Source organism: Podarcis filfolensis (assembly GCF_964270895.1).
Source record: "Podarcis filfolensis genome assembly, chromosome: 15".
Lineage (NCBI taxonomy): Eukaryota > Metazoa > Chordata > Lepidosauria > Squamata > Lacertidae > Podarcis > Podarcis filfolensis.
In genome coordinates this window covers 33,084,767-33,110,655 of record NC_139618.1, presented here as the reverse complement: position 1 = coordinate 33,110,655, position 25,889 = coordinate 33,084,767, and the positions used below count along the sequence as shown (strand labels likewise).

General features: G+C 46.1%; 1 protein-coding gene across 10 annotated transcripts in view; it reads left to right on the top strand.

Moving 5' to 3' along the window:
• ROBO4 (roundabout guidance receptor 4) overlaps nucleotides 1–25,889 on the top strand; it is a 104,713-nt gene that overhangs the window by 22,115 nt on the left and 56,709 nt on the right. For all 10 annotated transcript variants that reach the window (XM_083588362.1, XM_083588356.1, XM_083588355.1 and 7 more), the window contains exons 3-10: nucleotides 10,306–10,463; nucleotides 11,710–11,830; nucleotides 13,860–13,998; nucleotides 16,386–16,513; nucleotides 18,276–18,406; nucleotides 19,434–19,653; nucleotides 21,165–21,286; nucleotides 23,810–23,981. In XM_083588362.1, the coding sequence (XP_083444488.1) occupies nucleotides 10,306–10,463; nucleotides 11,710–11,830; nucleotides 13,860–13,998; nucleotides 16,386–16,513; nucleotides 18,276–18,406; nucleotides 19,434–19,653; nucleotides 21,165–21,286; nucleotides 23,810–23,981 (1,191 nt within the window). The remainder of the gene's footprint in view (nucleotides 1–10,305; nucleotides 10,464–11,709; nucleotides 11,831–13,859; nucleotides 13,999–16,385; nucleotides 16,514–18,275; nucleotides 18,407–19,433; nucleotides 19,654–21,164; nucleotides 21,287–23,809; nucleotides 23,982–25,889) is intronic.

Genomic DNA, 25,889 nt, shown 5'->3' with positions numbered 1-25,889 from the left:
TCTGTGTGGGTCTCTGAAACAAAGTCAGTAGGAGGCTGATGTTGTTTTGGCGTTTTTGCTTTGTGTCAGTTCAGCTCATCGTGCAGAATGAGGAGGTAAAATGCTCAGCTGGACCATTTCAAATAGCAAGTCTGTGCGTTTCATACCATTTAACGAGCCAACACATTTATTTTAAAAGGGGGATAACATTTTAGCTGACCGAAACATTTTGAATTGATTAATATCATGGTTTAACCCACACGGGTGGTGCTGTGGGTTAAACCACAGAGCCTAGGACTTGCCAATCAGAAGGTCGGCGGTTTGAATCCCCGCGACGGGGTGAGCTCCTGTTGCTCGGTCCCTGCTCCTGCCAACCTAGTAGTTCAAAAGCACGTCAAAGTGCAAGTAGATAAATAGGTACCGCTCCAGCGGGAAGGTAAACAGCGTTTCCATGTGCTGCTCTGGTTCACCAGGAGCGGCTTAGTCAGGCTGGCCACATGACCCGGAAGCTGTACGCCGGCTCCCTCGGCCAGTAAAGCGAGATGAGCGCCGCAACCCCAGAGTCGGTCATGACTGGACCTAATAGTCAGGGGTCCCTTTACCTTTACCTTAATATCATGATTGTATCTTAGAAAAAACCTGGCTTACTGACAGAGCATCTGCTTAATGTCATAGAATCATAGAGTTGGAAGAGACCACAAGGGCCATTGAGTCCAACCCCCTGCCAAGCAGGAAACACCATCAGAGCACTCCTGACATATGGTTGTCAAGCCTCTGCTTAAAGACCTCCAAGGAAGGAGACTCCACCACACTCCTTGGCAGCAAATTCCACTGTCGAACAGCTCTTACTGTCAGGAAGTTCTTCCTAATGTTTAGGTGGAATCTTCTTTCTTGTAGTTTGGATCCATTGCTCCATGTCCGCTTCTCTGGAGCAGCAGAAAACAACCTTTCTCCCTCCTCTATGTGACATCCTTTTATATATTTGAACATGGCTATCATATCACCCCTTAACCTCTTCTCCAGGCTAAACATGCCCAGCTCCCTTAGCCGTTCCTCATACGGCATCGTTTCCAGGCCTTTGACCATTTTGGTTGCCCTCCTCTGGACACGTTCCAGTTTGTCAGTGTCCTTCTTGAACTGTGGTGCCCAGAACTGGACACAGTACTCCAGGTGAGGTCTGACCAGAGCAGAATACAGTGGCACTATTACTTCCCTTGATCTAGATGCTATACTCCTATTGATGCAGCCCAGAATTGCATTGGCTTTTTTAGCTGCCGCGTCACACTGTTGGCTCATGTCAAGTTTGTGGTCAACCAAGACTCCTAGATCCTTTTCACATGTACTGCTCTCAAGCCAGGTGTCACCCATCTTGTATTTGTGCCTCTCATTTTTTTTTGCCCAAGTGCAATACTTTACATTTCTCCCTGTTAAAATTCATCTTGTTTGTTTTGGCCCAGTTCTCTAATCTGTCAAGGTCGTTTTGAAGTGTGATCCTGTCCTCTGGGGTGTTAGCCACCCCTCCCAGTTTGGTGTCATCTGCAAATTTGATCAGGATACCCTTGAGTCCATCATCCAAGTCGTTGATAAAGATGTTGAATAAGACCGGGCCCAAGACAGAACCCTGTGGCACCCCACTAGTCACTCTTCTCCAGGATGAAGAGGAACCATTGATGAGCACCCTTTGGGTTCGGTCAGTCAGCCAGTTACAAATCCACTGAGTGGTAGCATAGTCAAGACCGCATTTTACCAGCTTCTTTACAAGAATATCATGGGGCACCTTGTCAAATGCCTTGCTGAAACCAAGGTAGGCTACATCCACTGCATTCCCTTCATCTACCAGGCTTGTAATTCTGTCAAAAAACGAGATCAGGTTAGTCTGACATGACTTATTTTTCAGAAATCCATGCTGACTATTGGTGATCACAGCATTCCTTTCTAGGTGCTCACAGACTGTTTGCTTTATGATCTGCTCCAGAATCTTCCCTGGTATTGATGTCAGACTGACTGGGCGGTAATTATTTGGGTCCTCTCTTTTCCCCTTTTTCAAAATAGGGACAACATTTGCCCTCCTCCAGTCTGCCGGGACTTCGCCTGTTCTCCAGGAATTCTCAAAGATGACTGCCAGTGGTTCTGAGATCACATCTGCCAGTTCTTTTAATACTCTTGGATGCAGTTCATCTGGCCCTGGAGACTTGAATATATCTAGACTAGCCAAGTATTCTTGTACTATCTCCTTAGTTATTCTGGGCTGTGTTTCCTCTGCTGAATCATTTGCTCCAAATTCTTCCGGTCGGGCATTGTTTTCTTTATCGGAGAAGACTGAGGCAAAGAAGGCATTGAGGAGTTCAGCCCTTTCTGTGTCCCCTGTTTGCATTTCACCATCTTCTCTTCTGAGTGACCCCACTGTTTCTTTGTTCTTCCTTTTGCTACGAACATACCCATAAAATCCTTTTTTTTTGTTGCTTTTAACCTCTCTAGCAAGCCTGAGTTCATTCTGTGCTTTAGCTTTTCTGACTTTGTGTCTACACGTGCTGGCTATTTGTTTGAATTCCTCTTTGGTGGTTTCCCCCCTTTTCCATTTTTTGTACACATCCTTTTTTAATCTTAACTCAGTTAAAAATTCTTTAGATAGCCACCCTGGCTTCTTTAGGCACCTTTCATGTTTCCGTCTCATTGGTATTGCCTGAAGTTGTGCTTTTACTATCTCCCTCTTAACAAACTCCCAGCCATCATGAACTCCCTTTCCTTTTAGTATTACTGTCCATGGGATCTCACCCAGCACTTCCCTAAGTTTTATGAAGGCGGCTTTCTTAAAGTCAAGAAATTGAGTCCTAGTATGCTTGGCTGCTCCTTTCCGCTGTATAGTAAACTTCAGAAGAGCATGATCACTCGTGCCTAATGATCCTTCCACTTCTACCCCACTAACCAGGTCATCAACATTGGTTAGGACCAGATCTAAAATGGCTGTTCCTCTTGTTGCTTCTCCCACTTTCTGGACAATGAAGTTGTCTGCAAGGCCAGTGAGGAATCTGTTTGACCTTATGCTCTTGGCTGAGTTTGACATCCAACAAATATCCGGGTAATTGAAGTCCCCCATTACTACTATCTCCCTTCCTTTTGCATGCTTGGCCATCTGTTCCAGGAAGGCATCATCTATGTCCTCCGTTTGGCTTTTGGATCTATACTAAACTCCCACAATGAGGTAACTGTTATTCTTCTCTCCCTTAATTTTGACCCAAATGCTCTCACTTAGGCTTTGAGGTTCTAAATCTTGGATCTCTTCACAGGTATACACATCCCTGACATATAACGCCACTCCTCCTCCTTTCTTGTCTGGTCTGTTTCTCTGAAATAGATTGTATCCCTCCATTATTACATTCCAATTGTGGGACTTATCCCACCAGGTTTCAGTGATGCCTATTATGTCATATTTAGTTTGCTGTACCAAGAGCTCAAGCTCATCTTGTTTATTTCCCATGCTTTGTGCATTAGTGTATAGACATTGAAGTCCATTAATCATTCCCCCGTGTCTCTTATTTAAGGATTTTTTCCTCCCACCACTAGGTCTGCGTGCTGTTTGCTCCATTTGGTCTATGACATTTGGATGATCATCTTCATCAATTGATAGACTCCTACCTTCAGGAGCACTGTCTCCCTCCCCCACATTAGTCAGTTTAAAGCCCTCCTGATGAGGTTTCTGAGATTTTTGGCAAGAACATTCCTCCCAACTGTTGTGAGGTGCAGCCCATCGCTTGCCAGAAGTCCACCTTCAAGAAACTGCAGTCCGTGATCTAAGAATCCAAACCGTTCCTGTTTACACCATTTGCGAAGCCAGCTGTTCACTTCCACTATTTTTACCTCTCTCTCTGGGCCACGTCGTTCAACTGGGAGGACAGATGAGATGACAATTTGTGCATTTAATTGCTTCAATTTCCTGCCCAGAGCCTCGTAGTCTCTTTTGATCTTCTGGAGGCTATTGCTTGCAGTGTCATTGGTTCCCACATGAACCAAGAGGAAGGGGTATTTGTCAGTGGGTTTTATGATTCCTTGCAGTCGTTCAGTTACATCTTGGATCTTAGCCCCGGGGAGACAGCACACTTCCCGAGACATCTTGTCAGGCCCACAGATCACTGCTTCTGTTCCCCTCGGTAGGGAATCCCTATCACCACTACACGCCTCCTCTTAGGTTTGGTCGGGGTTCTTCCGTGAGCTGTCCGTTCCAAGGTCGCCTGCACATTCCCTGAGGACTGACTTTGCTGCTCGTCTTCATATACCTGATCGACTGTAATGAGGGAGAGATCCTCAAATGGAGCCTGCTCTTCGTCTTCCATGCTAGGGGAGAGGACCTCAAAGCGATTGTGTATTTCTAAACAATCAGAGCGAACCAGGTTCAATTCCTGACATCTCCCGTTAGAAGGGTCAGGTAACAGGTAATGGGAGGACCTTTCCCTGTCTGAGTCACTGGAAAGATGCTGGCAGTCAGGGTAGACAATAGTGGGCTGGCTGGATATATAGTCTTATTTTTGTAGAGGGAGGTCGCGTAGCCCAGTGGTTTGTACAAGGCCGTTTCCTCTGTTTGTTTGTTAAATATACAGAATAAAAAAAGAAATTCTTGTGATTGAAAAGACCAGCATTGCAGACACAAGCTTTTGTTCCAGACTGATTGACTTTAAGAAAGTACTATCTTCTTTTCCCATACCCTATGATCACAAAGGGACGCGGGTGGCGCTGTGGGTTAAATCACAGAGCCTAGGACTTGCCGATCAAAAGGTTGGCGGTTCGAATTCCTGCGACAGGGTGAGCTCCCATTGTTCGGTCCCTCCTCCTGCCAACCTAGCAGTTCGAAAGCACCGCAAAGTGCAAGTAGATAAATAGGTACTGCTCCAGTGGGAAGGTAAATGGCATTTCCATGTGCTGCTCTGGTTCGCCAGAAGCAGCTTAATCATGCTGGCCACATGACCCAGAAGCTGTACGTCGGCTCCCTCGGCCAATAAAGCGAGATGAGCACCGCAACCCCAGAGTCGTCCACAACTGGACCTAATGGTCAGGGGTCCCTTTACCTTTATGATCACAAAAGCCAATTAAAAAGCTTAGCTTGCTCATACATATGCAGCAAAGTGGGAAGCCATCATTCACTAACCGTGATCTCAGTTCTCCCAACACCTCCAGCACAAGAGGTATTGTTACACAAAATCTTTAGGGAGCAAAAACTAAAAGGTGGTGCTGGGGAACCACCATAAACTTCCCATTGGGGACTGAAGACAGTCTATGGCCATGGAATGCTGACTAACTGTTGAAAGGGAATAATGGAAAACTTGGGTGGACGAGGAATGGGAAGCTGACATGGCTAGTTGACTGAATCCCTAAACAAGAAGCACTCCACACTGGGACGTTTTGTAATAGGTTCCGCTTATAATGTTAACAGATTCTCGATCATCCTCCTTTTGAGTTTACTAGCTAAAATGGCAGTCGTGGATCAAAACTCCCTGTAAAATATTTGTGTATTGACTTATGCACTAGGAAGTCATATGGTCAGGGGCAGCTAAATTTGTCTCCCTCCCAGATGTTGAGATGCTTTTCTCATTTCTACAGCAAATATAACCCCCTCCAATAGTCCTGTATAGGGATAGACACATCTGTTAATTTTGGCTTTTCTCAATTTCTCAGTTGCAAGTTCAGGTCTCTACATTTCTGCATCAGTTTTGATTTTATTTTTAAGTAGCATTTTAAAGCAATTTTTGCATAATATGCACATTCTCGAGCACAATTTCCCCATAGTTTCTGATTATTTCCTGATATGAATTCATTTTATGTCTTATCTTCATTAATATGCTCATTTTTGAACACACTTTCCCCAATAGACATCCTTTTTTTGGTGCATTATTTGTTTGGAGAATTTCAATGCAAAATTCAGGAAAGTGCGAATTTTCAAGAATGGCTGCTTTTTGGTAGGGCAGATTACATTGGGAAGTGTCAGTTAGGTAGGTTCCCATTTAAATGGAGATCAACCAAATTTCTCCACCATCCGTAGTCTTCTACCATCCTTCTTCGGCAGTAGAATTGACCTATTTCTTTGTTACAGCGCAGTCGCTGCAATACAGCCTAATCTTTTCTCTTGGTCTGCGCTGGGAAACGTGGGGCGGGAGACTTTTGGAAACAATTAAGGATTATTTTGTTTAACCGTCTAAAAATATCTAGCAATAACATCCTAAGGTACGGTCTCTGCAGGTTGCTGCTTGTAAGAAGTTGACTCATCTCCTGGACTTTTGATTATATTACAAAGGAGTCACATCCTTCAGGAGGGATGAATGCAGGAAGCAGGCAGAAGACTGGAAGGCAAGGGGGAAAGGCTGCCTCTCTCCCTCCCTGTGGGTTTCTCCCTTCTGCTTGTGTTCCCAGTTCAAGTTGTCAAGGCAATTGTTATATTTGAAGCAGAAGGAACTTCAGGAAGACGGCTTTCCATAAATAGCCACGCTAGTTCTCATTTTGTTGCCACAGGATGGGGTGATGGTTGCTAGCTTAGATGGTTTCAAAAGGAGATTGGACAAATATATGGAGGATAAGCCCATCAATGGCTATTAGTGTTGATGGCTAAATGGAAACTCCAGGTTCAGTGGCATTGTATCTGTGAATAGTACCGGTTGATGGGCAGTAACAGCAGGCAAGGGCTTCTCCCTGTCGGCCAGCTGAGCTTTGCTGGTGTGAAGGAGGAAAAAACTTAAACACGATACAGAATTTCCAAAAAGTAGACCAGAGGCAATTGTACTTCATCCAGCAGAGCTTTACTGAAGGCAAATGAGCACAATGGTCACAAATCCAATACAGTCATGCCTTGGTTGTCGAACTTAATCCGTTCCAGGAGTCCGTTCGACTCCTGAAACAGTTCGAAAACCAAGGCACAGCTTCCGATTGGTTGCAGGAGCTTCCTGCACTCAATCAGAAGCCACGGAAGGCTTGTTGGATGAAAAACGTTGGCAAACAGGAACACTCACTTCTGGTTTGCGGCGTTCAGGAGCCAAAACGTCTGAGTACCGAGGCATTTGAGAACCAAGGCGCGACAGTACATTCAGGATTGGCACAGTTGCAGCACTTACAATAAAACTTACAATGACTTATAATAAGACTAAACCTTAACACTATAGCGTACAGAACAGCACACCAGAACAAAGAGACAGATACAGTAAGCTCAGAGCCCAGGCTCCTTCTGGCCTTATTATTATAGTCAGCATGGCCTTGACAGAAAGATAAGAGAACCAGTTTAAACCAGCTGTACTCAGCTTCTCAGAAGAAACAACCCAAACAAGAACCTTCTGCCTGTTTCTTTCATATGGAAAGAAAACTTTCCAGAACCTTCTTGAACCAAGTAGAATAGGAAGGATCTCTACACATCAGATCAATACTTTCTGTACTAAGAAATGAGAACTGCAACTCCCTTCATGTTCTGCTTGTGGGTTTCTTGAAGGTATCTGCCTGGCAGGGGTGGACTTTGGTCTTTCAAAGTTCAGCGGTGCCCTGTGTGAGGCCAAAATTCAGCACCCCTGCCTCTCCCCTTCTGTTCTGTTCAATTCATGATGTCATAGTTGCAGTGCCCCCGAGGCTCAGTATGCAGTGTGGCAGAACTGGTGGCGCTGCCCTTTGTGGCTGGTCTCTTTGGGAAATGGAGGCATATGCAATGCAAGTTTCCTACTCAGAGTAGGCACCCTGAAGTTAATGGACCTGATTCACTTAGGTTCATTCATTTCTATGAATCTGCTCTGAGTAGCATCAGCATCACATGCAACCTGCAGTGTTGAAGTGGGGGGGGCTTTTGGTCAACAGGCCTCTTTTTGATGGCCTGGTGGTCTTTTGTATTGTTCAAAAGAGCAGCAGCTGATGGTGCTTTGAGTGAAGTGGGACAACAGGTGACATTAAATGGCTACTTGTACAGTCCAGAAGACTGACACTTGGAAAAATGATAATTTTGAGAAGCCTCTAAAGGCCCATCTAGCACAGCATCTTGTTTCTTTCTTTCTTTCTTTCTTTCTTCCTTTCTTTCTTTCTTTCTTTCTTTCTTTCTTTCTTTCTTTCTTTCTTTCTTTCCAAAAAGTGAGGGCGAGGAAGCATGCTTGCTAGGGTGCATTGATGTAGTTCAGCAACATCCAAAGGATAAAAAATTCCCCACTCCTGCCTTTCGTGCACCTGAGCATGTGAGCTAGTATGTTTTTTCTGGGCTAGCAACTGTTGTGGAATAGTGTGTGTGTGTGTGTGTGTGTGTGTGTGCGTGTTGCAGAGTTTTCTCAGCTGCTTGGCCTCGTACCAAGGTTGAACACACACTAACTCCACACTGCACACTTGCAGGCAATTGATGCTGCAATTCAATGCACATGTTCCTGGGAAGAAGTCCCACTGAGCTGAGCATTTGGGTTGCCATACGTCTGGGAAATCCAGGACATGTCTTCTTTTGGGAGGCCACATGCCCATCCGGGGGGATTTTTACATTTTAAAGGAAATGTCAGGTTTTGGAGGGGCGGGGTGGTGGTATTTATTCATTTATTGGGGTATTTTTTTGCTTGGGCTTGGCCCAAGCTGGGGAAAGATGCACGTGTGCTGACAGCGGCTCAGGCTGTCCTCTTTTTTGCTCTTCAAGATATGGCAAACCTACTCAGTATGGCTTCTCTGACAATGGCACGCCCAGGATGGCAATGTTAATTGAATTCCTTACATCTATATCATCATCATCATCATCATTGACTTGGGCGCCTATTTAAGCTCCATCTCCTCTGTTTATGTAGCTACACTCCATCATTGAAAACGATTAAAAACACATTAACTGGATGTGTGTGTGTGTGTGTGTGTGTGTGTTTTAGAATCCACAAAGTAATGGTAAAATACAAACCAGAATTAAGGAATTTATACTGCAGCGCTCTCTTGATGCAGTAAACATGTGAAAGGCAATTCAAAGCCTTTGAAGAGTGGTAAAAATCTTAGGGTACAATCATTGAGCGCAAGTGAAGTAAGCACCATTGACGTTGATGGGAGAGAGTTAAACATGTGCTCAACACACTAATTGAAATTAATGGGATGTGCTTTATTGCTGTTACAACAGAGTGGCTGCACCAAATAAACTCACTTTTAAGTTTAGTATGGTTTATGATTGATTCTGCTGGTTCAGCTTTTCCTGTTTTAAGTATCCCTACCCCTCACAACATCCAATGACTTTGTGGTTGGAATTTTGTTCAACTGATAGTTTCCTTATTGAAGTTGTTGTTTTTAGCACGTTTATCTATTATTGGCTCTTGCCCTTAATTTGTAAGGAATTAAACTGCTTAAGGAGTGATCCTTTTAACTGCGTCATCCTTCCTTGGTGTTAGAACATGGAAGTTTAGCCTCCAAATCGAGCAGGTTAATTTTGTCAGGTGGAGCAGAAAGGCAGCTGGATCCGTGCTTGATTCTGCTTACGAAATGCAACCTCTGGAAATGAATGAGTAATTAAAAACCACGCTGCATGTCTTGCTCCTTTGCATAAACACAGTCAGCACCAGAGGGCAAAAAAAGGATTCTTACCCTTATCCCCCTTTACTGCCTAATGTACAATGAACAACTTTTTGCACCTTAGACTTCTATTTTTTCTTATTACGTGATCGGTAGTCCAGTGCGGGGCTACCCTCTACTGATGTGGCTAATTTAGGGTGTTTCTAGACCAGACGTGTCCAAAGTCCATTTTGGGGGCCTAAAAAAATCCTAAATTAACCTATGTATCACTTCCTAAAAAAAGCTCAACAACTCTGCAGTAAAATCATTAAAAAGCTCAAAAAGTTAACAACTTTGGTCGGCCCTTTGGTCGGCCCTCATGGCCCTTCACTTCATCAAATCTGGCCCTCTTTGAAAAAAGTTTGGACGCCACTTTTCTAGACGGTTGTTGTTTTCAGGTGGGATTCAAACACATACAGTGGTACCTCTGGTTGCGAATGGGATCTGTTCCGGAGGCCCGTTCATAAAATGAGAAGAGCGCAACCTGCAGCAGCTCATCTGCGCGCACATGGGTTGCGATTCGCCACTTCTGCGCATGCGTGATGTCATTTTACGCTTCTGCGCATGCGCAAGTGACGAAACCCGGAAGTAACCCTTTCCGGTACTTCTGGGTCACCGTGGGACATAACCTGAAAGAACATAACATGAAACGGACGTAACATGAGGTATGACTGTACTGACAAATTCAGTTGCAAAATTGTAGGCCACATTCACATATGTGCAGTTAAATCAAATTGTTTCCCCCAAAGAATACTGGAAACTGTTGCTCACCCCATACAGAAATTTTATTTAGGATATATTTGTGTTGTCTCGTAGCTCTGCAAGAAGAGTTTCGGCTTCATCCCAGCAACTTGGTGGTGACAGCTGGAGAACAATTGGTGCTGGAATGCTTGCCCCCTAGAGGACACCCTGAGCCAACCGTTTCGTGGAAAAAGAACGGCGTCCCCATAAATGAGGAAAATGGTCATTATGAGGTAATAAAAACAATACATCTAGTAGCAATGCTTTTTGTGGTTTTTTTAAGGGCCTCTGTGGTGTAGTGGCTAGAGTGTTAGACTGTGACCTGGGAGATCAAGGTTCAAATATTCACTCAGCCATGAAGCTCACTGGGTGACCCTGGGCCAGAAACTATCTCTCAGCCTAGCCGACCTCACAGGGTTGTTGTGGGGGTTAAATGAGAAGGGGAAGAACCATTTGTGCCACCTTGAACTCTTTGGAGAAGGGGGTGGGATATAAATGATATCAATCAATCAATAAATGCAGCCCATATCAGATACAGTGTATAGTTATCACAGTCACATTTGCACCACATCTTTTAAAGCACGTGGCTTCCCCCCAAAGAATCCCGGGAACTATAGTTTGTTAAGGGTGCCAGGAATTGTAGCTCTGAGAACTATTGTTCCCAGGATTTGGGGGTGGAAGACATGTGCTTTAAGATGGGAATGTAGCCGCAACAACCACAGTAGAGAGGATAAAAGGGCAATATACATACACACAGATTCTGCCTTTTATTTTTAACAAAACAACAACAACAACAACAACCCCATTATCAAAACTAATTTTAAACTACAGACAACTTTGGCTTGGAATTCATCTTCTCTTTAACCGTTGTATCCCAGTTTCCCATTTTTGATGGCTACACTGAGGAACTTAGCTATATTTTATCTGAAAATAAAGCCACTAAGTGGATGTACTTAGTGGGCTTAGGAATTGTACTGTGCACTGTGTTGTCATTGCTATGTTGAAGTTATTTTGCACAATTATGTATTGTGTGATGTTGTGATGTCATATTGTGTGGGTGGGTGTATTTATGCTTTGAAGAATGTGTAGAGAAGTTGCTAAGCCATCTTGCTAAGCCAGCTGTCCTTTTTTTGGCCAGAGAAAAGGCACTTCACAGACTCCCAGACAATATGACAATTTTTAAAATATATTTTTATTAATAAATTTATATATCACCTTCTTCCAAGGAACTCAAAGTGGGGTACACAATTCTGCTCCTCCCCCATTTCATCCTCACAAGAACCCTGTGAGGAAGGTTAGGCTAAGAGTTGGTGACTGCTTCAAGGCGACTGAGCTTCATGGCTGAGTGGGGATTTGAACTCTGGTCTCCCAGGTCATAGTCCAACACCCTAACCATTATGCCACACATCAAAAGGGACAAGGAAATACTAATGGAGCTCCAACATATTCTTTCTCCCCTACCTCATCCCATTTCGACAGGTGACCAACACAAAGCTTTTGGTAGTGCATGCTTTGAAGAGCGACGCGGGAGCATATGTCTGCATGGCCACCAATCAAGTAGGAGAGCGAGCAAGCAGAGCTGCCTTGGTCTCCATTTTGGGTAAGGAAGGGGACAGGGATTGCTCCTCCCATCTTTCCCCACCAGGGTGAACTATGCCCTTGGTGGGTGTTCCATCAGCTGGTGAGAATCTCTACACCACAGATAAGTGCCACATTGGGGCTGATTGGCAAAATATATAGACATGAGCTTCACCTAACTGCGCAGAGCACAGAAGTGCTTATGGAGAGAACGAGAGCATCGCTCAACCATAACTGTTGAATTATCATGGTATCTGTTTCCCATCATTTCCACCACCATCAGGTATTGCATTTGTGCATCGTACTGAAGCCGGCAGGATAAAGGTATTTACTTAGCCAATGGGAAACATATTAGAAAGTCAATTTTTGAAAGGGAAAGTGATTCTGAAGGCATCTGAAGGCAGCCCTGTTTAGGGAAGCTTTTAATGTTTGACAGACCATTGTATTTTAATATTTTGTTGGAAGCCGCCCAGAGTGGCTGGGGAAACCCAGCCAGATGGGCGGGGTATAAATAATGAATTATTATTATTATTATTATTATTATTATTATTATTATTGAGATGATGAACATCGCTTTCTTTGGGGATGCGGCATCATTATAAGCAGCTGGATCATTTAGCGTATTCAGATCCAGAATATGAACTGAATATGAAAAACCATAATTCGGTAGCAGAACACCTGTCTTGCAAGCAGAAGGTCCCAGGTTCAGTCCCCAGGTGGCAGGGACGGCACTGAGGAGGGCTCCACTGAGGAGGAATGGTGGGAGCTTCCCCCTCCCCCTGCTCCTGATCAGGATCCTGAATCTTCCCAGGAGCAGGAGGACAGTATAGATTTGGAACAGTGGTTTGCAGAGGGACATAGTTCAGAAGGCAAAAGCTAGGAAATACTGGGTGGGGAACAGCTAGGAGAAGATGCACTGGGAGAGAGAGAGTTAACAGATTCACTGTCTCTGGAAAGAGTTCATCCGCTCAGCCCAAGTCAAGAAAAGCTAATAAGGTGGCAGCACAGAAATTAAAGAGGTTACGAGCTCAGGGTACAAGACACAGTAGTGACGTGGGTGACTAGGGAGGAAGTGGGTGACACCCTTAATTGGGAGCACCGCCATTCCTAGGACAGGGATTCTTTGTTCTCTCACTGTCATTATTAAAGTTTCTAACGGGTAAGAATACTCCCTTCCTTTCTTCTGGTTATCTGCTGCCAAAAGGGAGAGGAAGGCGATTCCCTGAAGCCTGACACCAGGTAGGACTGGGTATGTCCCATGTCTGAAACTCTGGAAAGTCAGAGTCCACCGGCAGACAATACTGACCTAGATGGACCAATGGTTTAAATTGGTATAAAGGAGCTTCCTATGTTCCTTTGAGTTCCTTTTTACTGGTTCCATCACTAGGAAGTGTGGGAAAGAGCATTAATATGAAAGCATGGATGGACAGAGAGGTGGGTCATCTTGCTGAAAAGCAGCTATGTCTTTGGGTGGCTGGGCTCCGTGTGCTGTATCCAGTGCTCGTCCTACTCAGAGTAAAAGGTAAAGGGACCCCTGACCATTAGGTCCAGTCATGAATGACTCTGGGGTTGCTGCTCTCATCTCGCTTTATTGGCCGAGGGAGCAGGCATACAGCTTCTGGGTCATGTGGCCAGCATGACTAAGCCGCTTCTTGTGAACCAGAGCAGCACACGGAAATGCCCTTTACCTTCCCGCCAGAACGGTACCTATGTATCTACTTGCACTTTGACGTGCTTTCGAACTGCTAGGTTGGCAGGAGCAGGTACCGAGCAACGGGAGCTCACCCCGTCGCGGGGATTCGAACCGCTGACCTTCTGATTGGCAAGTCCTAGGCTCTGTGGTTTAACCCACAGCGCCACCCGTGACCCCCTACTCAGAGTAGACCCCTTGAAATTAAGAGACATGGCCAATTTAGACCCATTACTTTCAAGGAGTCTACTCTGAGTAGATGTTGGTGGGCTCCGACCCCATAAAACCCACTCTGCTAGTGAGAGCTTCCATAACCCTAAAGGACTATTTGGTTTGATTAGATTGTCTGCTTCTATCCAAGAAAAACCAGTATTCACTCGGAGGCCTAATGATGTCGTGGCCAAGCTTGGCAGCACCGTCCTGTTCATGTGTGGAGTCCACGGAGACCCAACACCCGCCATCCAATGGCACAAGGAAACGGGAGAGCTTCCCTCCGGAAGGTGAGGATACCTGTTAGATTCAGAGGATTTCTCTGGATGTCACTCTCTGCTGGGCCACGGCATTGCAGCTTGTGAAAGGAAGATCAAATTGTGTGTGTTTTTAATTGATTTTTTAATTGTAAATTTATTAAAGACAGAAGAAGGAAAAAGAGACAGGGGGGAAAACAACAACAGAAAAGTTTCGCCCCCGCATTCGCAATACAATAAACATCCATCTTAAATTACACTTGCAGATTAATATATGCCATTCAAATGTCAGAATAGGTCTCAAAGTTGGTGTTTATAGGAAGCACATCAAAGGGTTGATGCTGCTCCCACTGTAGATTTATTCCTCAGGTTTTGCTTTTAAGTCACCTAGCTACTGCCAGACAGCTCAGAGGAACAAAGGCAGAGCTTAAGAAGAGCCTGGCTGCAGGATCAGACCAAAGGCCCATCTAGCACCCTGTTCTCTGGGTGGCAAATCCTAAAGATGAGCCTAATGGTAAACTGTGGAAATAGAAGAAGCCAAACATTGCTGGATCTAGCTTCTGGGTCATTTAGCGTTGGACAGATCAGTCTTTCTTTCTTCTGTGTATGGCTATGCAGACTACTCGCCTCTTAGCAGGCCAGTAATTTTTTATTGCAAGTTGGTCTTTTTAAAAAAGAATCATCATCATCATAGACTAGTAGCTTTTCATAGAATTGGAAAGGTTCATCTCGTCCATCCCCGTGCAATGCAGGAATGTGCATCTGTCCCATACAGTGATTGAACCTGCAACCTTGGTGTTATCAGCACCACTCTCTAGCCAACTGAGCTATCCAGGGCCAATTTGCAAGGCTGCTCCAATGTTTTATCTCATCACTTAACATTACCATCAGAGCGACACAGAGCGTGCCTTGAGCTGGATGTGTGAATGGCCTCCCCTGGAACATACGGTGCTAAGAGTAGCATGACATCAGAACAGAGTCCTTGGCATTTGCTACTGTGGGTTCCAGGCATTGTGCTCCTCTGCCCCCAACCCTCAGACAAATAAGGGACAACATAGACTGGTTCGGATTGCAACAGGCCATAACTTTATTGAATACAGATGAAAGAGGTTTGGCTTGGGCATGGGGCAATCAAAATGCTTCTGTCCTGCCCACTGGAAGTGATACATAGGTTAATCTGGGTGGGTAGGGGTGTCCTAAGACTTACATAAAATAGAGTGACCCCTGCAGAGACTGCTGTCTGGGGGAGTGCCTTCGGCCCTGGCCCCCCCTGGGCACACAGACATGGCCACTCCCGCTGGATCCCTTTAATGGGATACCCCAGCATTTGGAGGGGCAGGCGGAGACTACAGCCTCCCCTCCATCCAAGATTGCCCCAATGCCCAACCAAGTTGTGACGATTGCTATGAAGTAGGCAAAACCACCGGGTTGGAGCCAATTGGCCCAGTGGACAAATTCCTACCTGGTCCCATAAAACGGCAACCGCCGTAGCTACAGCAAAGTCCTTAAACATCAGCTTGAACCAAGGGAGGGTGGGTGGGAAACCCGACAAGGGGAAAGCAGGTAGGGCCCCACGTGAGGGCTGTTTAAATTGCCAGGGAATGGACCCAAGGGAAGCCTTTGTCAGGAGCTCGTCCTACACTCGAGTAGGACCCTTGCAGAGACACAAGCCCGACTGGTATGTTCTCTCCCTCCTGGTTGATTGTTTGGGAGCTTCAAAAGCTTTCTTCAGCCCGAACATCACAGTGACCGATGCCAACAGACATCGGCATACTTAGGGATCTGCAGAGTCTTCGCAGCTTGTGTAACAGAACTCAGCAACTCAGCATTTTGGCTAATCTACTTTATTTACATATAAACGCACACGGAGCACTGCAACATGGCTCCCTCCCTCTCTAGCATCAGACAGCAAAGAGAATGAACAAAGGACAATAGTCCCACTTCACGGAACACAGTAACACAAACATCCTGTTTCCGTCACTTCCAACTTTGTGGAGTCAAAACATACACCGTCATGTGAAAAACAACAATCCCATGACTGCATTCGCGGAGAAGGAATTCTAACAGCCTTCCCACCCCGTTGACTCCTCCCCACGGTCCAGCCCGTGTCCTAGCCTGCATCCCCATTTGCCAATCTGGGATGCAGGCTAGGATCCGATCTCTGATAGGAGGCGCAGGCTTATGCCAGTGCCCCCTATCCATATGGGGCTGTGATGATGCTACCCCCTCGTTGGGACCTTGGAAGAGCCTCTGCCGTCCTGCAATGCCACCACACCTAAAAGGGGTGAGCGGACTTGTGATGACTCTTTCACACATGCAGGCCCTATTCCGGACACTGCAGCTGTGTTTAGGGATGTACATGCATTTGCGAACAAAGCCTCGGTCACTGACTGTGGGTTCCATACCACTGCTCCCCACAGGTATGAAGTAAACAGAGAAAACGTCCTTCAGATTCAGCACTTGACGATGAACGACGCTGGGAAATATGTCTGTACTGCTCGCAACCAGGTGGGAACCATCTCTGCCAAAGCATCTTTAACTGTGCAGGGTAAGCGGCTCTTATCAATATAAATATTTGGCCCTTGGGACCCTGTCCAGGCCACACCCACTTCCCAAGCCACTCCCCCTGTGTCCAGGCTTGCTCCTCGAGGGCTTGACCTGGCCAGCTATGACAATGTCTCTGGTTTGCCTGAAGAAAGAATGACCTCACCAAGAAGCTAGTTTTGCTATTCCAAGAATTAGAAGGGGAGGGACAGTCAGGCATTCGAAGGGTCTCAGCCTACAGCCTAGTCCCCCACCCCCCAACTCATGACATTATGCAGCTGTGAAAAAAGGACAGCACATGAAAACAAAATAGGAGCGTATGCCCACCTCTGGAAAGGAGAGAAAAAGTGAGAGGTGTTTTCTGTTTTTAATTTAACAAATGTTTTTCTACTCCTTTTCTGTGAAATGCACAGAAGAATTGAGGGGGGGAAACAGTTGATGTTAAGCATGTGACAAAATCAGTTAACAAGAACATTTATGTCTTTTGCCAAATCACATTTCTTTCTTAAATTTTGCAGCTCCAAGCTGAGATAGGGTGTCACAATTTGCTTCAATGTGCATAAAAGATAAGTGGGGAAATTAACCAAATGCCAAAACACACATACCAAGTAATGGTTACGTTGGTATGAGGCCCTGGGACAAATGCTCCCCTCTTCCCCTGTGATTAGCCCTGTGTGTAGAAACCTCTGGCTTCTGTGTGACAGGAAGGTAGCCTACCATAGTGGGATGAGAATTATGCCTGTTGTTTTGCTGCCTTCGCTTTTCGTACTGTTGACTTTTTGCCTCTGGCCACACTTTTTACCTTTGACTCTACACACCACTGGCGTGAGATCTTCAACAGGTTGCCCACTGTTGGAAGATGTCCATCTGTCTGGAAAAGGTTCCTCACCTTTTCGCTGTAGCCTAACAACAACTAGGAGGGCACCAGGTTGGGGAAGGCCATGGAGGAAAGCCACAATGATGTATTTTGATCATTGCTGTTGCTGGCATCCCTCTGCCTTGGGAGATTATGGAGGAGTGTACCTTTGAGGGTGAAGTCAAACTGTTGGGAAAAGGTTGCAGCGCCTGCTGTGGCTGGAGAGACATGTCTTGTTGCAGTGGGGACAGATGAAGGCATAGGCACTGAGTTGTGACCAACATTGGGTTGGCCCTTCGCTTGTGCATGAAGTTGATATGCAACACCTCCCCCCAACCCGGCCAGGCCAACTCAGCCCACTCTCCCACCGCCAGCCACCTTACCTTTGTGAAAGGAACACGTTGCCGTTGCCCTGGTGATTCTCAAATGGACAAGGCAGAGCCAAGCATCTTCATTCTGGCATGTCCTGTTGAGGATTGCCAGAAAATTGGGGGTGGGGTTCTTGAAAATATTGGAGGCTCCCTGGCCCCCATGGCCCTCCGTAGATGGCAGCTCTGGGTGAAGGCATCCGGTTGTGTTGCTGCAGATGCACCAAGCAGTTTCTTCTCTCTGAGTTCCTCCCAGCGGTCATTCCTCCTCTGGTCATTGCTATGGATGCACAACCAGACTTTCTGTCTCCAGGCACTGGGGGTCGCCTGCAAGCGATTCCCACAATGGCAGGATTGATGTTGCCAGCCTTCATTTATTGTGAGCTGCGTTGGTCACCATATCCTGTAAGAAAGCAGCACAAACTTAAGCATAATGCAAAGGAAGGGGGGACTCCAAAAGGACTGATCTTATCACCTCTCAATTTGGGTAAAGTCCAGGTTCTCCAAGGATACACCTTTGAGTCTGGTTTTTTGGCTTTCAGATCCCTTGGACACTGGCCAGAGCAAGCAGGACAGGCCAAAAGATGTACCGAAGGAGCCGATGGAGGCAAAGGTTTACCTGGCAAATGTCACTGCTGTCCCCTCCACGCCAGCAGCCCACCTGCACTGGAAGGTGAATTAGATATAACAAAGGTGTAACAGAGCACATAGACGGGGGCAGCATGCTCTAAACCCATGGGCCATTTCAGCTGGGCCCAGAAGGTGGTTTCCCCAAATCATGCCCACCTCTCAATCGGCTGACGTGACTTCAGCAAGACAGGTTTTGGATCTGCATCAGGTGTGGATGCCTGTTCCCAGGAGGATTTAACCCAAGATTTATCTTATCAGCTGACAGGTGGGAGTTAAATTGTTTTCAGGGAACAGGCACACACAGCCAAAGGAAGCCTGTAAAATGCAGGCATCTTTCTCCCACTTCCTGCAGCAGCAGAGGTGGGGATGAAAGGGAGAAAGTAGCTGTAAAATGCAGGGATTTATTGAACACTGCTGTTTTAATCTGTTCATGAATGTTGTTCAAAATCCAAATTTTGAGCTGAATTGAGCTGGCTGTTCAGAGTTGAATTGCAAAAGCTTGCAGAATTTTAATTTAATTTAATTTGAGGTGAAGATTCCGTTTGGCTCTTGTCTACTCCCACTTTGTTCCATAGCTTTTGTGTTCCTCAGGGACCTCATCTATATCTGCAAGAGTTGCTTGACCCAAACAATGCTGTGGTTTCTCCAGATATCACAGTTCTCTCTGATTTAGGGTTGGGAGAGAAATCTACCAACGTTGCATTTTAAGACAAGCCTGCTTAATTCACATTTTGTGAACCAACAAGTCAACTGAAAGGCAGTCATCCTTCAAAACCCACCCACGCCTCCAAATTCTATGACATCATTCTCCAGCCAAAAAGTGTGCATGAAAAGGCACACGATATTGAAGAAAATGTGTATAGTAGTCAAAACTGCATAACTAAATGCATGCATTGTGTGCAGTTCTGTGTAGATGTTTTTAAAGGAAGAATTTGCAAGCCAAGAGAGTCAGGGAAAGTGAATTTAAGGTTGGAAGAATGAGAAATGGAGAGAAGCTTAAACTGGCAAATTTTCTCCATTCCTACTCTGAGCCAGAGGTTAACCCAAATTTCCCACCTATTGTCTTGAAGGTTGTCTCCTCTTCCCAGCGCATAGATGGCTATGTGGTGTTCTATCGCTCCCTGTTGCCTGTGACCACACACTGGGCTGAATGGCACGTCCAAAGCAACCACCGTACCATCGTCCCAGGGCTTGAGAGAGGCTATAAGTATGAGTTCAAGGTGCAACCATATTCAGGGAAGGTTTATGGCTTGGACAGCAACGTAAGGGACCTCTGGATCCCAGAAGAAGGTATGACCCTTCAGCACTTCCTCTTTTTGAACACTAAATATTCTGGAACATGGGTGGAGAACCACTGGCCCTCCATACATTGTTGGACTCCAACTCCCATCAGTCCCAGTCACCACATCCTAATGGCCGGGGACAATGGAAGTTGTAGTCGAGCAGAGATACATCTAGAGCAGGGCTACACCTAGTTGCAGTCCTTCAAGGCATCTAGAGGGCAACAGGTTCCTCATTCCTGCTCTAGCGGCAGTGATGTGGTGTGATCTGTGCCTAGCAGTTTACTTTCCTTAGGCAGTGGGGTGCATGTGAACATAAAGAAATGAGTTATATTGGGCATGTGTGGCCCTCTGTCAGGCACTGGGCAGAGGAGGAATGGCGGAGACCGCCTCCCCAGCCTGCCCCTTCCAGAGAAGAAGACAGTTCAGAATTACAACAGGGGTTTGAGGGAGATCACAGCTCAGAGGAAGATGAGGGGGAAAGCTGGGCAGTAATGGGAGAGGAAGAAGGAGAAGAAGAAGCACCAAAGGGGCGACAGCTGACAGATGCAGTGTCTTTAGAAAGCATTCCCCAACCCCCAACCCCTTCCAGAACCCGGCGAGCATTGAAAGTAGGAGAGCAAAGAGCTCAAAGGCAGAGGGCACTTCTCAGCACCCATAGTGATGACGCATGAAGGGAAAGAGGGAGGGGGGTGGATACTCACTTGGGGAAACATCGTTATTCCAAAAGGCTGCATTTCCAAGCCTCTCCTCTCTGTGAATATTGAATAAAAAGCAGTTGGTAAGGACTTTCCCTTGTCTTATCCATTCCTGGCAACCTGTCGTGGGGATTTGGATCCTCTGACGACTGACACCCTCTGGATGTGTTAGACTCCAACTGCCCCAGCCAGCATGATCTGGGGTGATATGAATTAGAATCTTAACATTTGGAGGGCCACAGGTTCCCTTGGCCATTGATCCATTTCCCCCATTATTGTCTCACCTGGCTGGACACAGTTCTCTAAGGTGCCAGGGACAGGACTTTTTCTAGCTGTGACACCTGAGGCTCCTTTAACTGAAGACTGAACCAACCCAGGACCTTCTGTCTACAAAGCATGTGGCTGAGCTTTGACCTAGCCCTTGGAGGCCAGTAGGATTCTTCTGTGCTCTTGCACCTTTGCAAAACCCAGGCAGCACTGAGCATATGAACTCTGCCTTGTTGTCATGAAATGGAATTCAGAGTACATAATTCAAATGTGAACTTTCCCCCATCCCACGCTCTCTAGTCTTCTGCTGATAGTGCCAGCCCAAGGCTAATTTCGCCACCCCTCTTGGAGAACCCTTTGAGATCCACCAGGCATGCAAAGGATTGGGATCCCTCAGTCCTGAACTCATGATCTTGAGCTGTTGAATTGTATGGAGGAGGCAGGAGGTAACAGAGTAGATAATAGCACGTGGCTAGAGGCCTGTTGCACAAATAATTTTTGCTCCTTCTTTTCCTAAAAAATATCTCAGCAACCCCATCCTTTCCTTTCTTCCCAGTGCCTGGTGCTTCCCCTGAAAGCATCAGCATCACCACATTTCAAGATGCGAATGGCACTGTGATCATCCACTGGGAGCCCCCTCCACAAGACATGCACAATGGTATCATCAAAGGTTACCAGGTAAGGAGGAATGGAATTGGTGCCATTTGGGTACCACAATATCTGGTTGATGGTGGTGGATAGAAGGAATCTGGAGGAAGGATGATTAAGTGGTATTCCACCAAGGTCTGGTGGAACACAGCATTTCATGGGAGTGGATCAAACTAAAACTGTAGTTGCAAAGCTTCAGCGTTATCCAGCTGTTGTCCTTGAGGAAACTGGGGAAACTAGAGATGTGCTTGAGTGGCATGCAGTTACATTTATTTATGTTTCCTGAAATAATTACAGGCATGAAGAATCTTTGGCCCTCCAGGTGTTTCTGAACTTCAGCTCCCATCACCCCTAAGAAGCATGGTCCCTTCTTTTCTACCATGTCACCCCTTTCTCTTTTCTTCGCCCACCCATTTTTATTTTTATTTTTTTTCTCTCTCTCCACCTGCCCTGATCCATGAACTCCACCTCCCTAAACATATCTGTACATAACAGAAGTATTTTCTATATGGTTGCATCGCCAAGAAAAAAAACAAGAAGAAAAAAATGCAGAAAAACCCCTAAGGGTTGCAACTATGTTATTTCACCAAGGTCTGGTGGAATAGAGCATTTCATGGGGGTGGATGAAACTATGGTTGCAACCCTTCAGGATTATCCAGCTGTTGTCCTTGAGGAAACTGGGGAAACTAGAGATGTGCTTGAGTGGCATGCAGTTATGTTTCTTTATGTTTCCTGAAATAATTACAGGCATGAGGAATTTTTTGGCCTTCCAGGTGTTTCTGAGCTACAGCTCCCATCAGCCCTAAGAAGCATGGTCAAAGGACAGGGATGGTGGGAGATGAAGTTCAGCAGCATCTGAAGGGCCAGAGGTTACCCACACCTCATCTGGTTCTTACTTTGCCATTTCAAGGCTCGTTTTCTCTTTTGCCTGCTGTCATGCTCCTTGTATATTATACATGTACGGCAGGTGCACTGACTCTGGACTTACGTTCCATGGCAGGGTAGGAAATCGCAAGCCTGGGGGTCAAATGTGGCCCTCCTGACATCTCGACCTGGCCCTCAGAATTCTCAGCAGGTCACACCCCTCACTGGTACTGCTTCACTCCTCAAGTGTCTTTACTTGGCTAGAATGTGTCCTTGAATTCTATGCTTCTTGCCTGTCTGGGTGGAGGCAAGGCAGGGGCGTGTGTGTGTTTGTAGAAACTAGTCTACTTTACAGAGATAAAACTTTACATTCCTTGCCCTGCCCACTTTTGCCTAAACTGGGATCTTCACTGGCTCCCAGTAAGTTTCCGAGCACAATTCAAAGTGCTTGACTTCCAATCCTCGCCTTCCCCCATTCTTAAACCCAGCCCTTCTTCCATTACCAAGTCCCTCACCATACTTTCTAACTAAGGGACAGACACACAGTATACTCTTTAGTTAGAAAGTATGGAGAAGGACTTAGTTGGGAAAACGCTTCCCTGCTTAGAAAATGTGTCTGCACAGGCATGGCTGAGCTGTGAGGCTGTGCCACCAACCAGTCCCTTTTACCCCTGTGGGTCAGAAATCATTTCAGGGGAACTGGAATTTATCCTCTTTCTAATTTGGGGATTTAAAAACAAAAGGTGTGGTTGTGAGTTTCTGTATAGTATACAGTCCTCTTCAGAGCTAGATCTGTTTATACTGCAACTCCCTGGATTCTCCAGCAGCCTGCCTCATCTCTTGTCTCAGTTCAAAGTGTTGGTGCTGACCTTTCAAGCCCTAAATGGCCTTGGCCCAGTATACCTGAAGGAGTGTCTCCACCCACATTGTTCAGCCCGGACACTGAGGTCCAGCTCCGAGGGCCTTCTGGCGGTTCCCTCACTGCGAGAAGTGAATCTACAGGGAATCAGGCAGAGGGCCTTCTCAGCAGTGGCACCCTCCCTGTGGAACGCCCTCCCAGTGGCGTAGCGTGGGTTGTCAGCACCCGGGGCAAGGCAAGTAATTTGCGCCCCCTAACCCGTGGATTTGCGCCCCCTAACCCATGGATTTGCCCTAACCCCAGATGTTGCGCCCGGTGCGGCCGGCCCCCCTGCACCCCCCACGCTACGCCACTGCGCCCTCCCATCAGCTGTCAAGGAGATAAATAACAATACAACTTTTAGCAGACACCTGAAGGCAGCCCTGTATTGCGAAGTTTTTAATGTTTGATGTTTTGTTATGTTTTTATATTTTGCTGGAAGCTGCCCAAAGTGGCTGGGACAACCCAGACAGATGAGTGGGGTATAAATAATAAAATTAATTAATTAATCAATCAATCAATTCCTCTGGCTTCACACACTACTGGCATGCCCCCCCCCGGAAATGCAGCCCACAGACTCAAAAAAACCAAACTTAGCCGTAGCCACCCCCTGTTATTTGGCTTTTTTCCCCAACATTGCATCTATCTCTTACTGCTTTGCTAGATGTGTGACTCTGTGCAGGATATATTTGGTTCCTCTCATGTGTGCTTCTGTTCTGCAGAAATTGCTGTCTTGTGCCGCTCTGTGTGAGACAGGCTGACGTTTTTCTTCTCTCGGCTTGTGTTTGCAGGTCTGGTTCCTGGGCAATGAAACTCACTCAGGCTCTAACAGAACAGTGGGTGGAGAAACACACAGCCTAGAAGTGACAGGCCTGGCTAATGGGCAAAAATACTGCGTCCAGGTAGCAGCAGTCAATGGAGCTGGAATTGGAGTGCCCAGTAATCCTGTATGCAGTGCTGTAGGTCAGAGGTGCTATTTTGTAGCTGATCTCTTAGTACAAGGGTGGGGACACCTGTGGCAATCTAGATGCTGTTGGACTACAACTCCCATCATTCCTGACCATTTACTATGCTGGCTCCGGTAGATGGGACTTGTAGCAGTGCCAGTGATGGCCACCAAAAGAGGGTGCCTTTAAAAGAGGATGGTGCCAATTCATGGACGAGAGCCCAAAAATATGGTTCAGAAGCTTTACTTATATTAGTAAAGTAAAACACTTTTATATGCGTTCTAACACTGTGACCCACCAGATGGCGCTGTGGAGTCCCGTATTTTGTCAACGTGATTTCCCTTTATGAAATTTACAAAGTGTTTAACTGAAACGCTTCTTTGATGTGCCTAAATCCAGCCTTACAGAACTTCAAAACAACTTAGAACAAATAAATTTACATCCACTTAGTTGCATAATTTCGTATACTGATCACAACATAAGGCATAATATCTTAGATTATAAATATCTTGCAGTCTGAGCTAAAAACCAAAGCTCTGTCTCTTATCCATTGCAGCCTCCGTTAGCCTCAGGCTGTTTTCCTGGAGTCAGAGATTCACACAACTGCAATACCGCCTCTCCCCATATGAACCTACTTGGACCCTGAAATCATCCTCTGAGGCCTTTCTTCATGTGCCTCCTCCATGAGAGGTCTGGAGTGTGGAAACATGAGAACAGGCATTTTCTGCAGTGGCTCCCTGTTTGTGGAACACTCTTCCCAGAGAGGCTCACCTGGTGTCTTCATTATACACCAGGCATAGGCAAACTCTGGCCCTCCAGATGTTTTGAGACTACAGTTCCCACCATCCCTGACCACTGGTCCTTTTAGCTAGGGATGATGGGAATTGTAGTTCCAAAACATCTGGAGGGCCAGAGTTTGTCTATGCCTGTTATACACCTTTAGGTGCCAGGCGAAAACATTCCATTTAACCAGGCCTTTGGACGATTAACATCTGATGCCCTTTTAAATGGACTGTGAAAGGAGGGATTATTGGCTTGTCTTTGTTTATTAATAATAATAATAATAATAATAATAATAATAATAATAATGTGTTTTTATTTTGCAATTCTATGTTGTGAACCGCCCTGAGATCTACAGGTATAGGGCAGTATACAAACAACAGCAACAAAGAGAGCATCTCACCCAAGTTGAATGCCTCCAGATTAACATATGCATAGACCTGTACTACAGTCCTTTTCATGTGATTCTGAGCTAAACACCTTGTGACTGAGCCAGCAGAGATACAGCCCTGCTTAATGATTGACCTGTTATCAGCTTCAGTGGAAATTTTCAGCCATTCTTCACAGTACAATCCAGGCACATTATAGATTTGTTTCCCATTTCAATGTACATTAAAACAATGATACTTAACAGGGCTGTAGCTTCCTCCTCCTTAGTCTCAGTGTAGTCCTTGTAGGGAGGAAGATGGGGAGCAAAACTGGGATGAGTTGGCTCTGCCTGTCATTGGCTCTGGCTCCACCTGCTGTTGGTCCTCTTCCCCTCCAGCTGCCATGGGCATCTGGCATCACTGCAGCATGTGCCCTGCCACTCACCTGTAGCTGCGCCTCCCACTGAAGATGTTGTCCATGCGGCCAGGGCTCATCTACTGTGTGTACACATAGCCCAAACCTTCTTCATTCTTCTGTGGCTTAAGTTCACCATCACACCTTCTTCCACTGAGAGTCAGTGTGGTGTAGTGGTTAAGAGCAGTAGACTCGTGATCTGGTGAACCAGGTTCGCGTCTCCGCTCCTCCACATGCAGCTGCTGGGTGACCTTGGGCTAGTCACACTTCTCTGAAGTCTCTCAGCCTCACTCACCTCACAGAGTGTTTGTTGTGGGGGAGGAAGGGAAAGGAGAATGTTAGCCACTTTGAGACTCCTTCA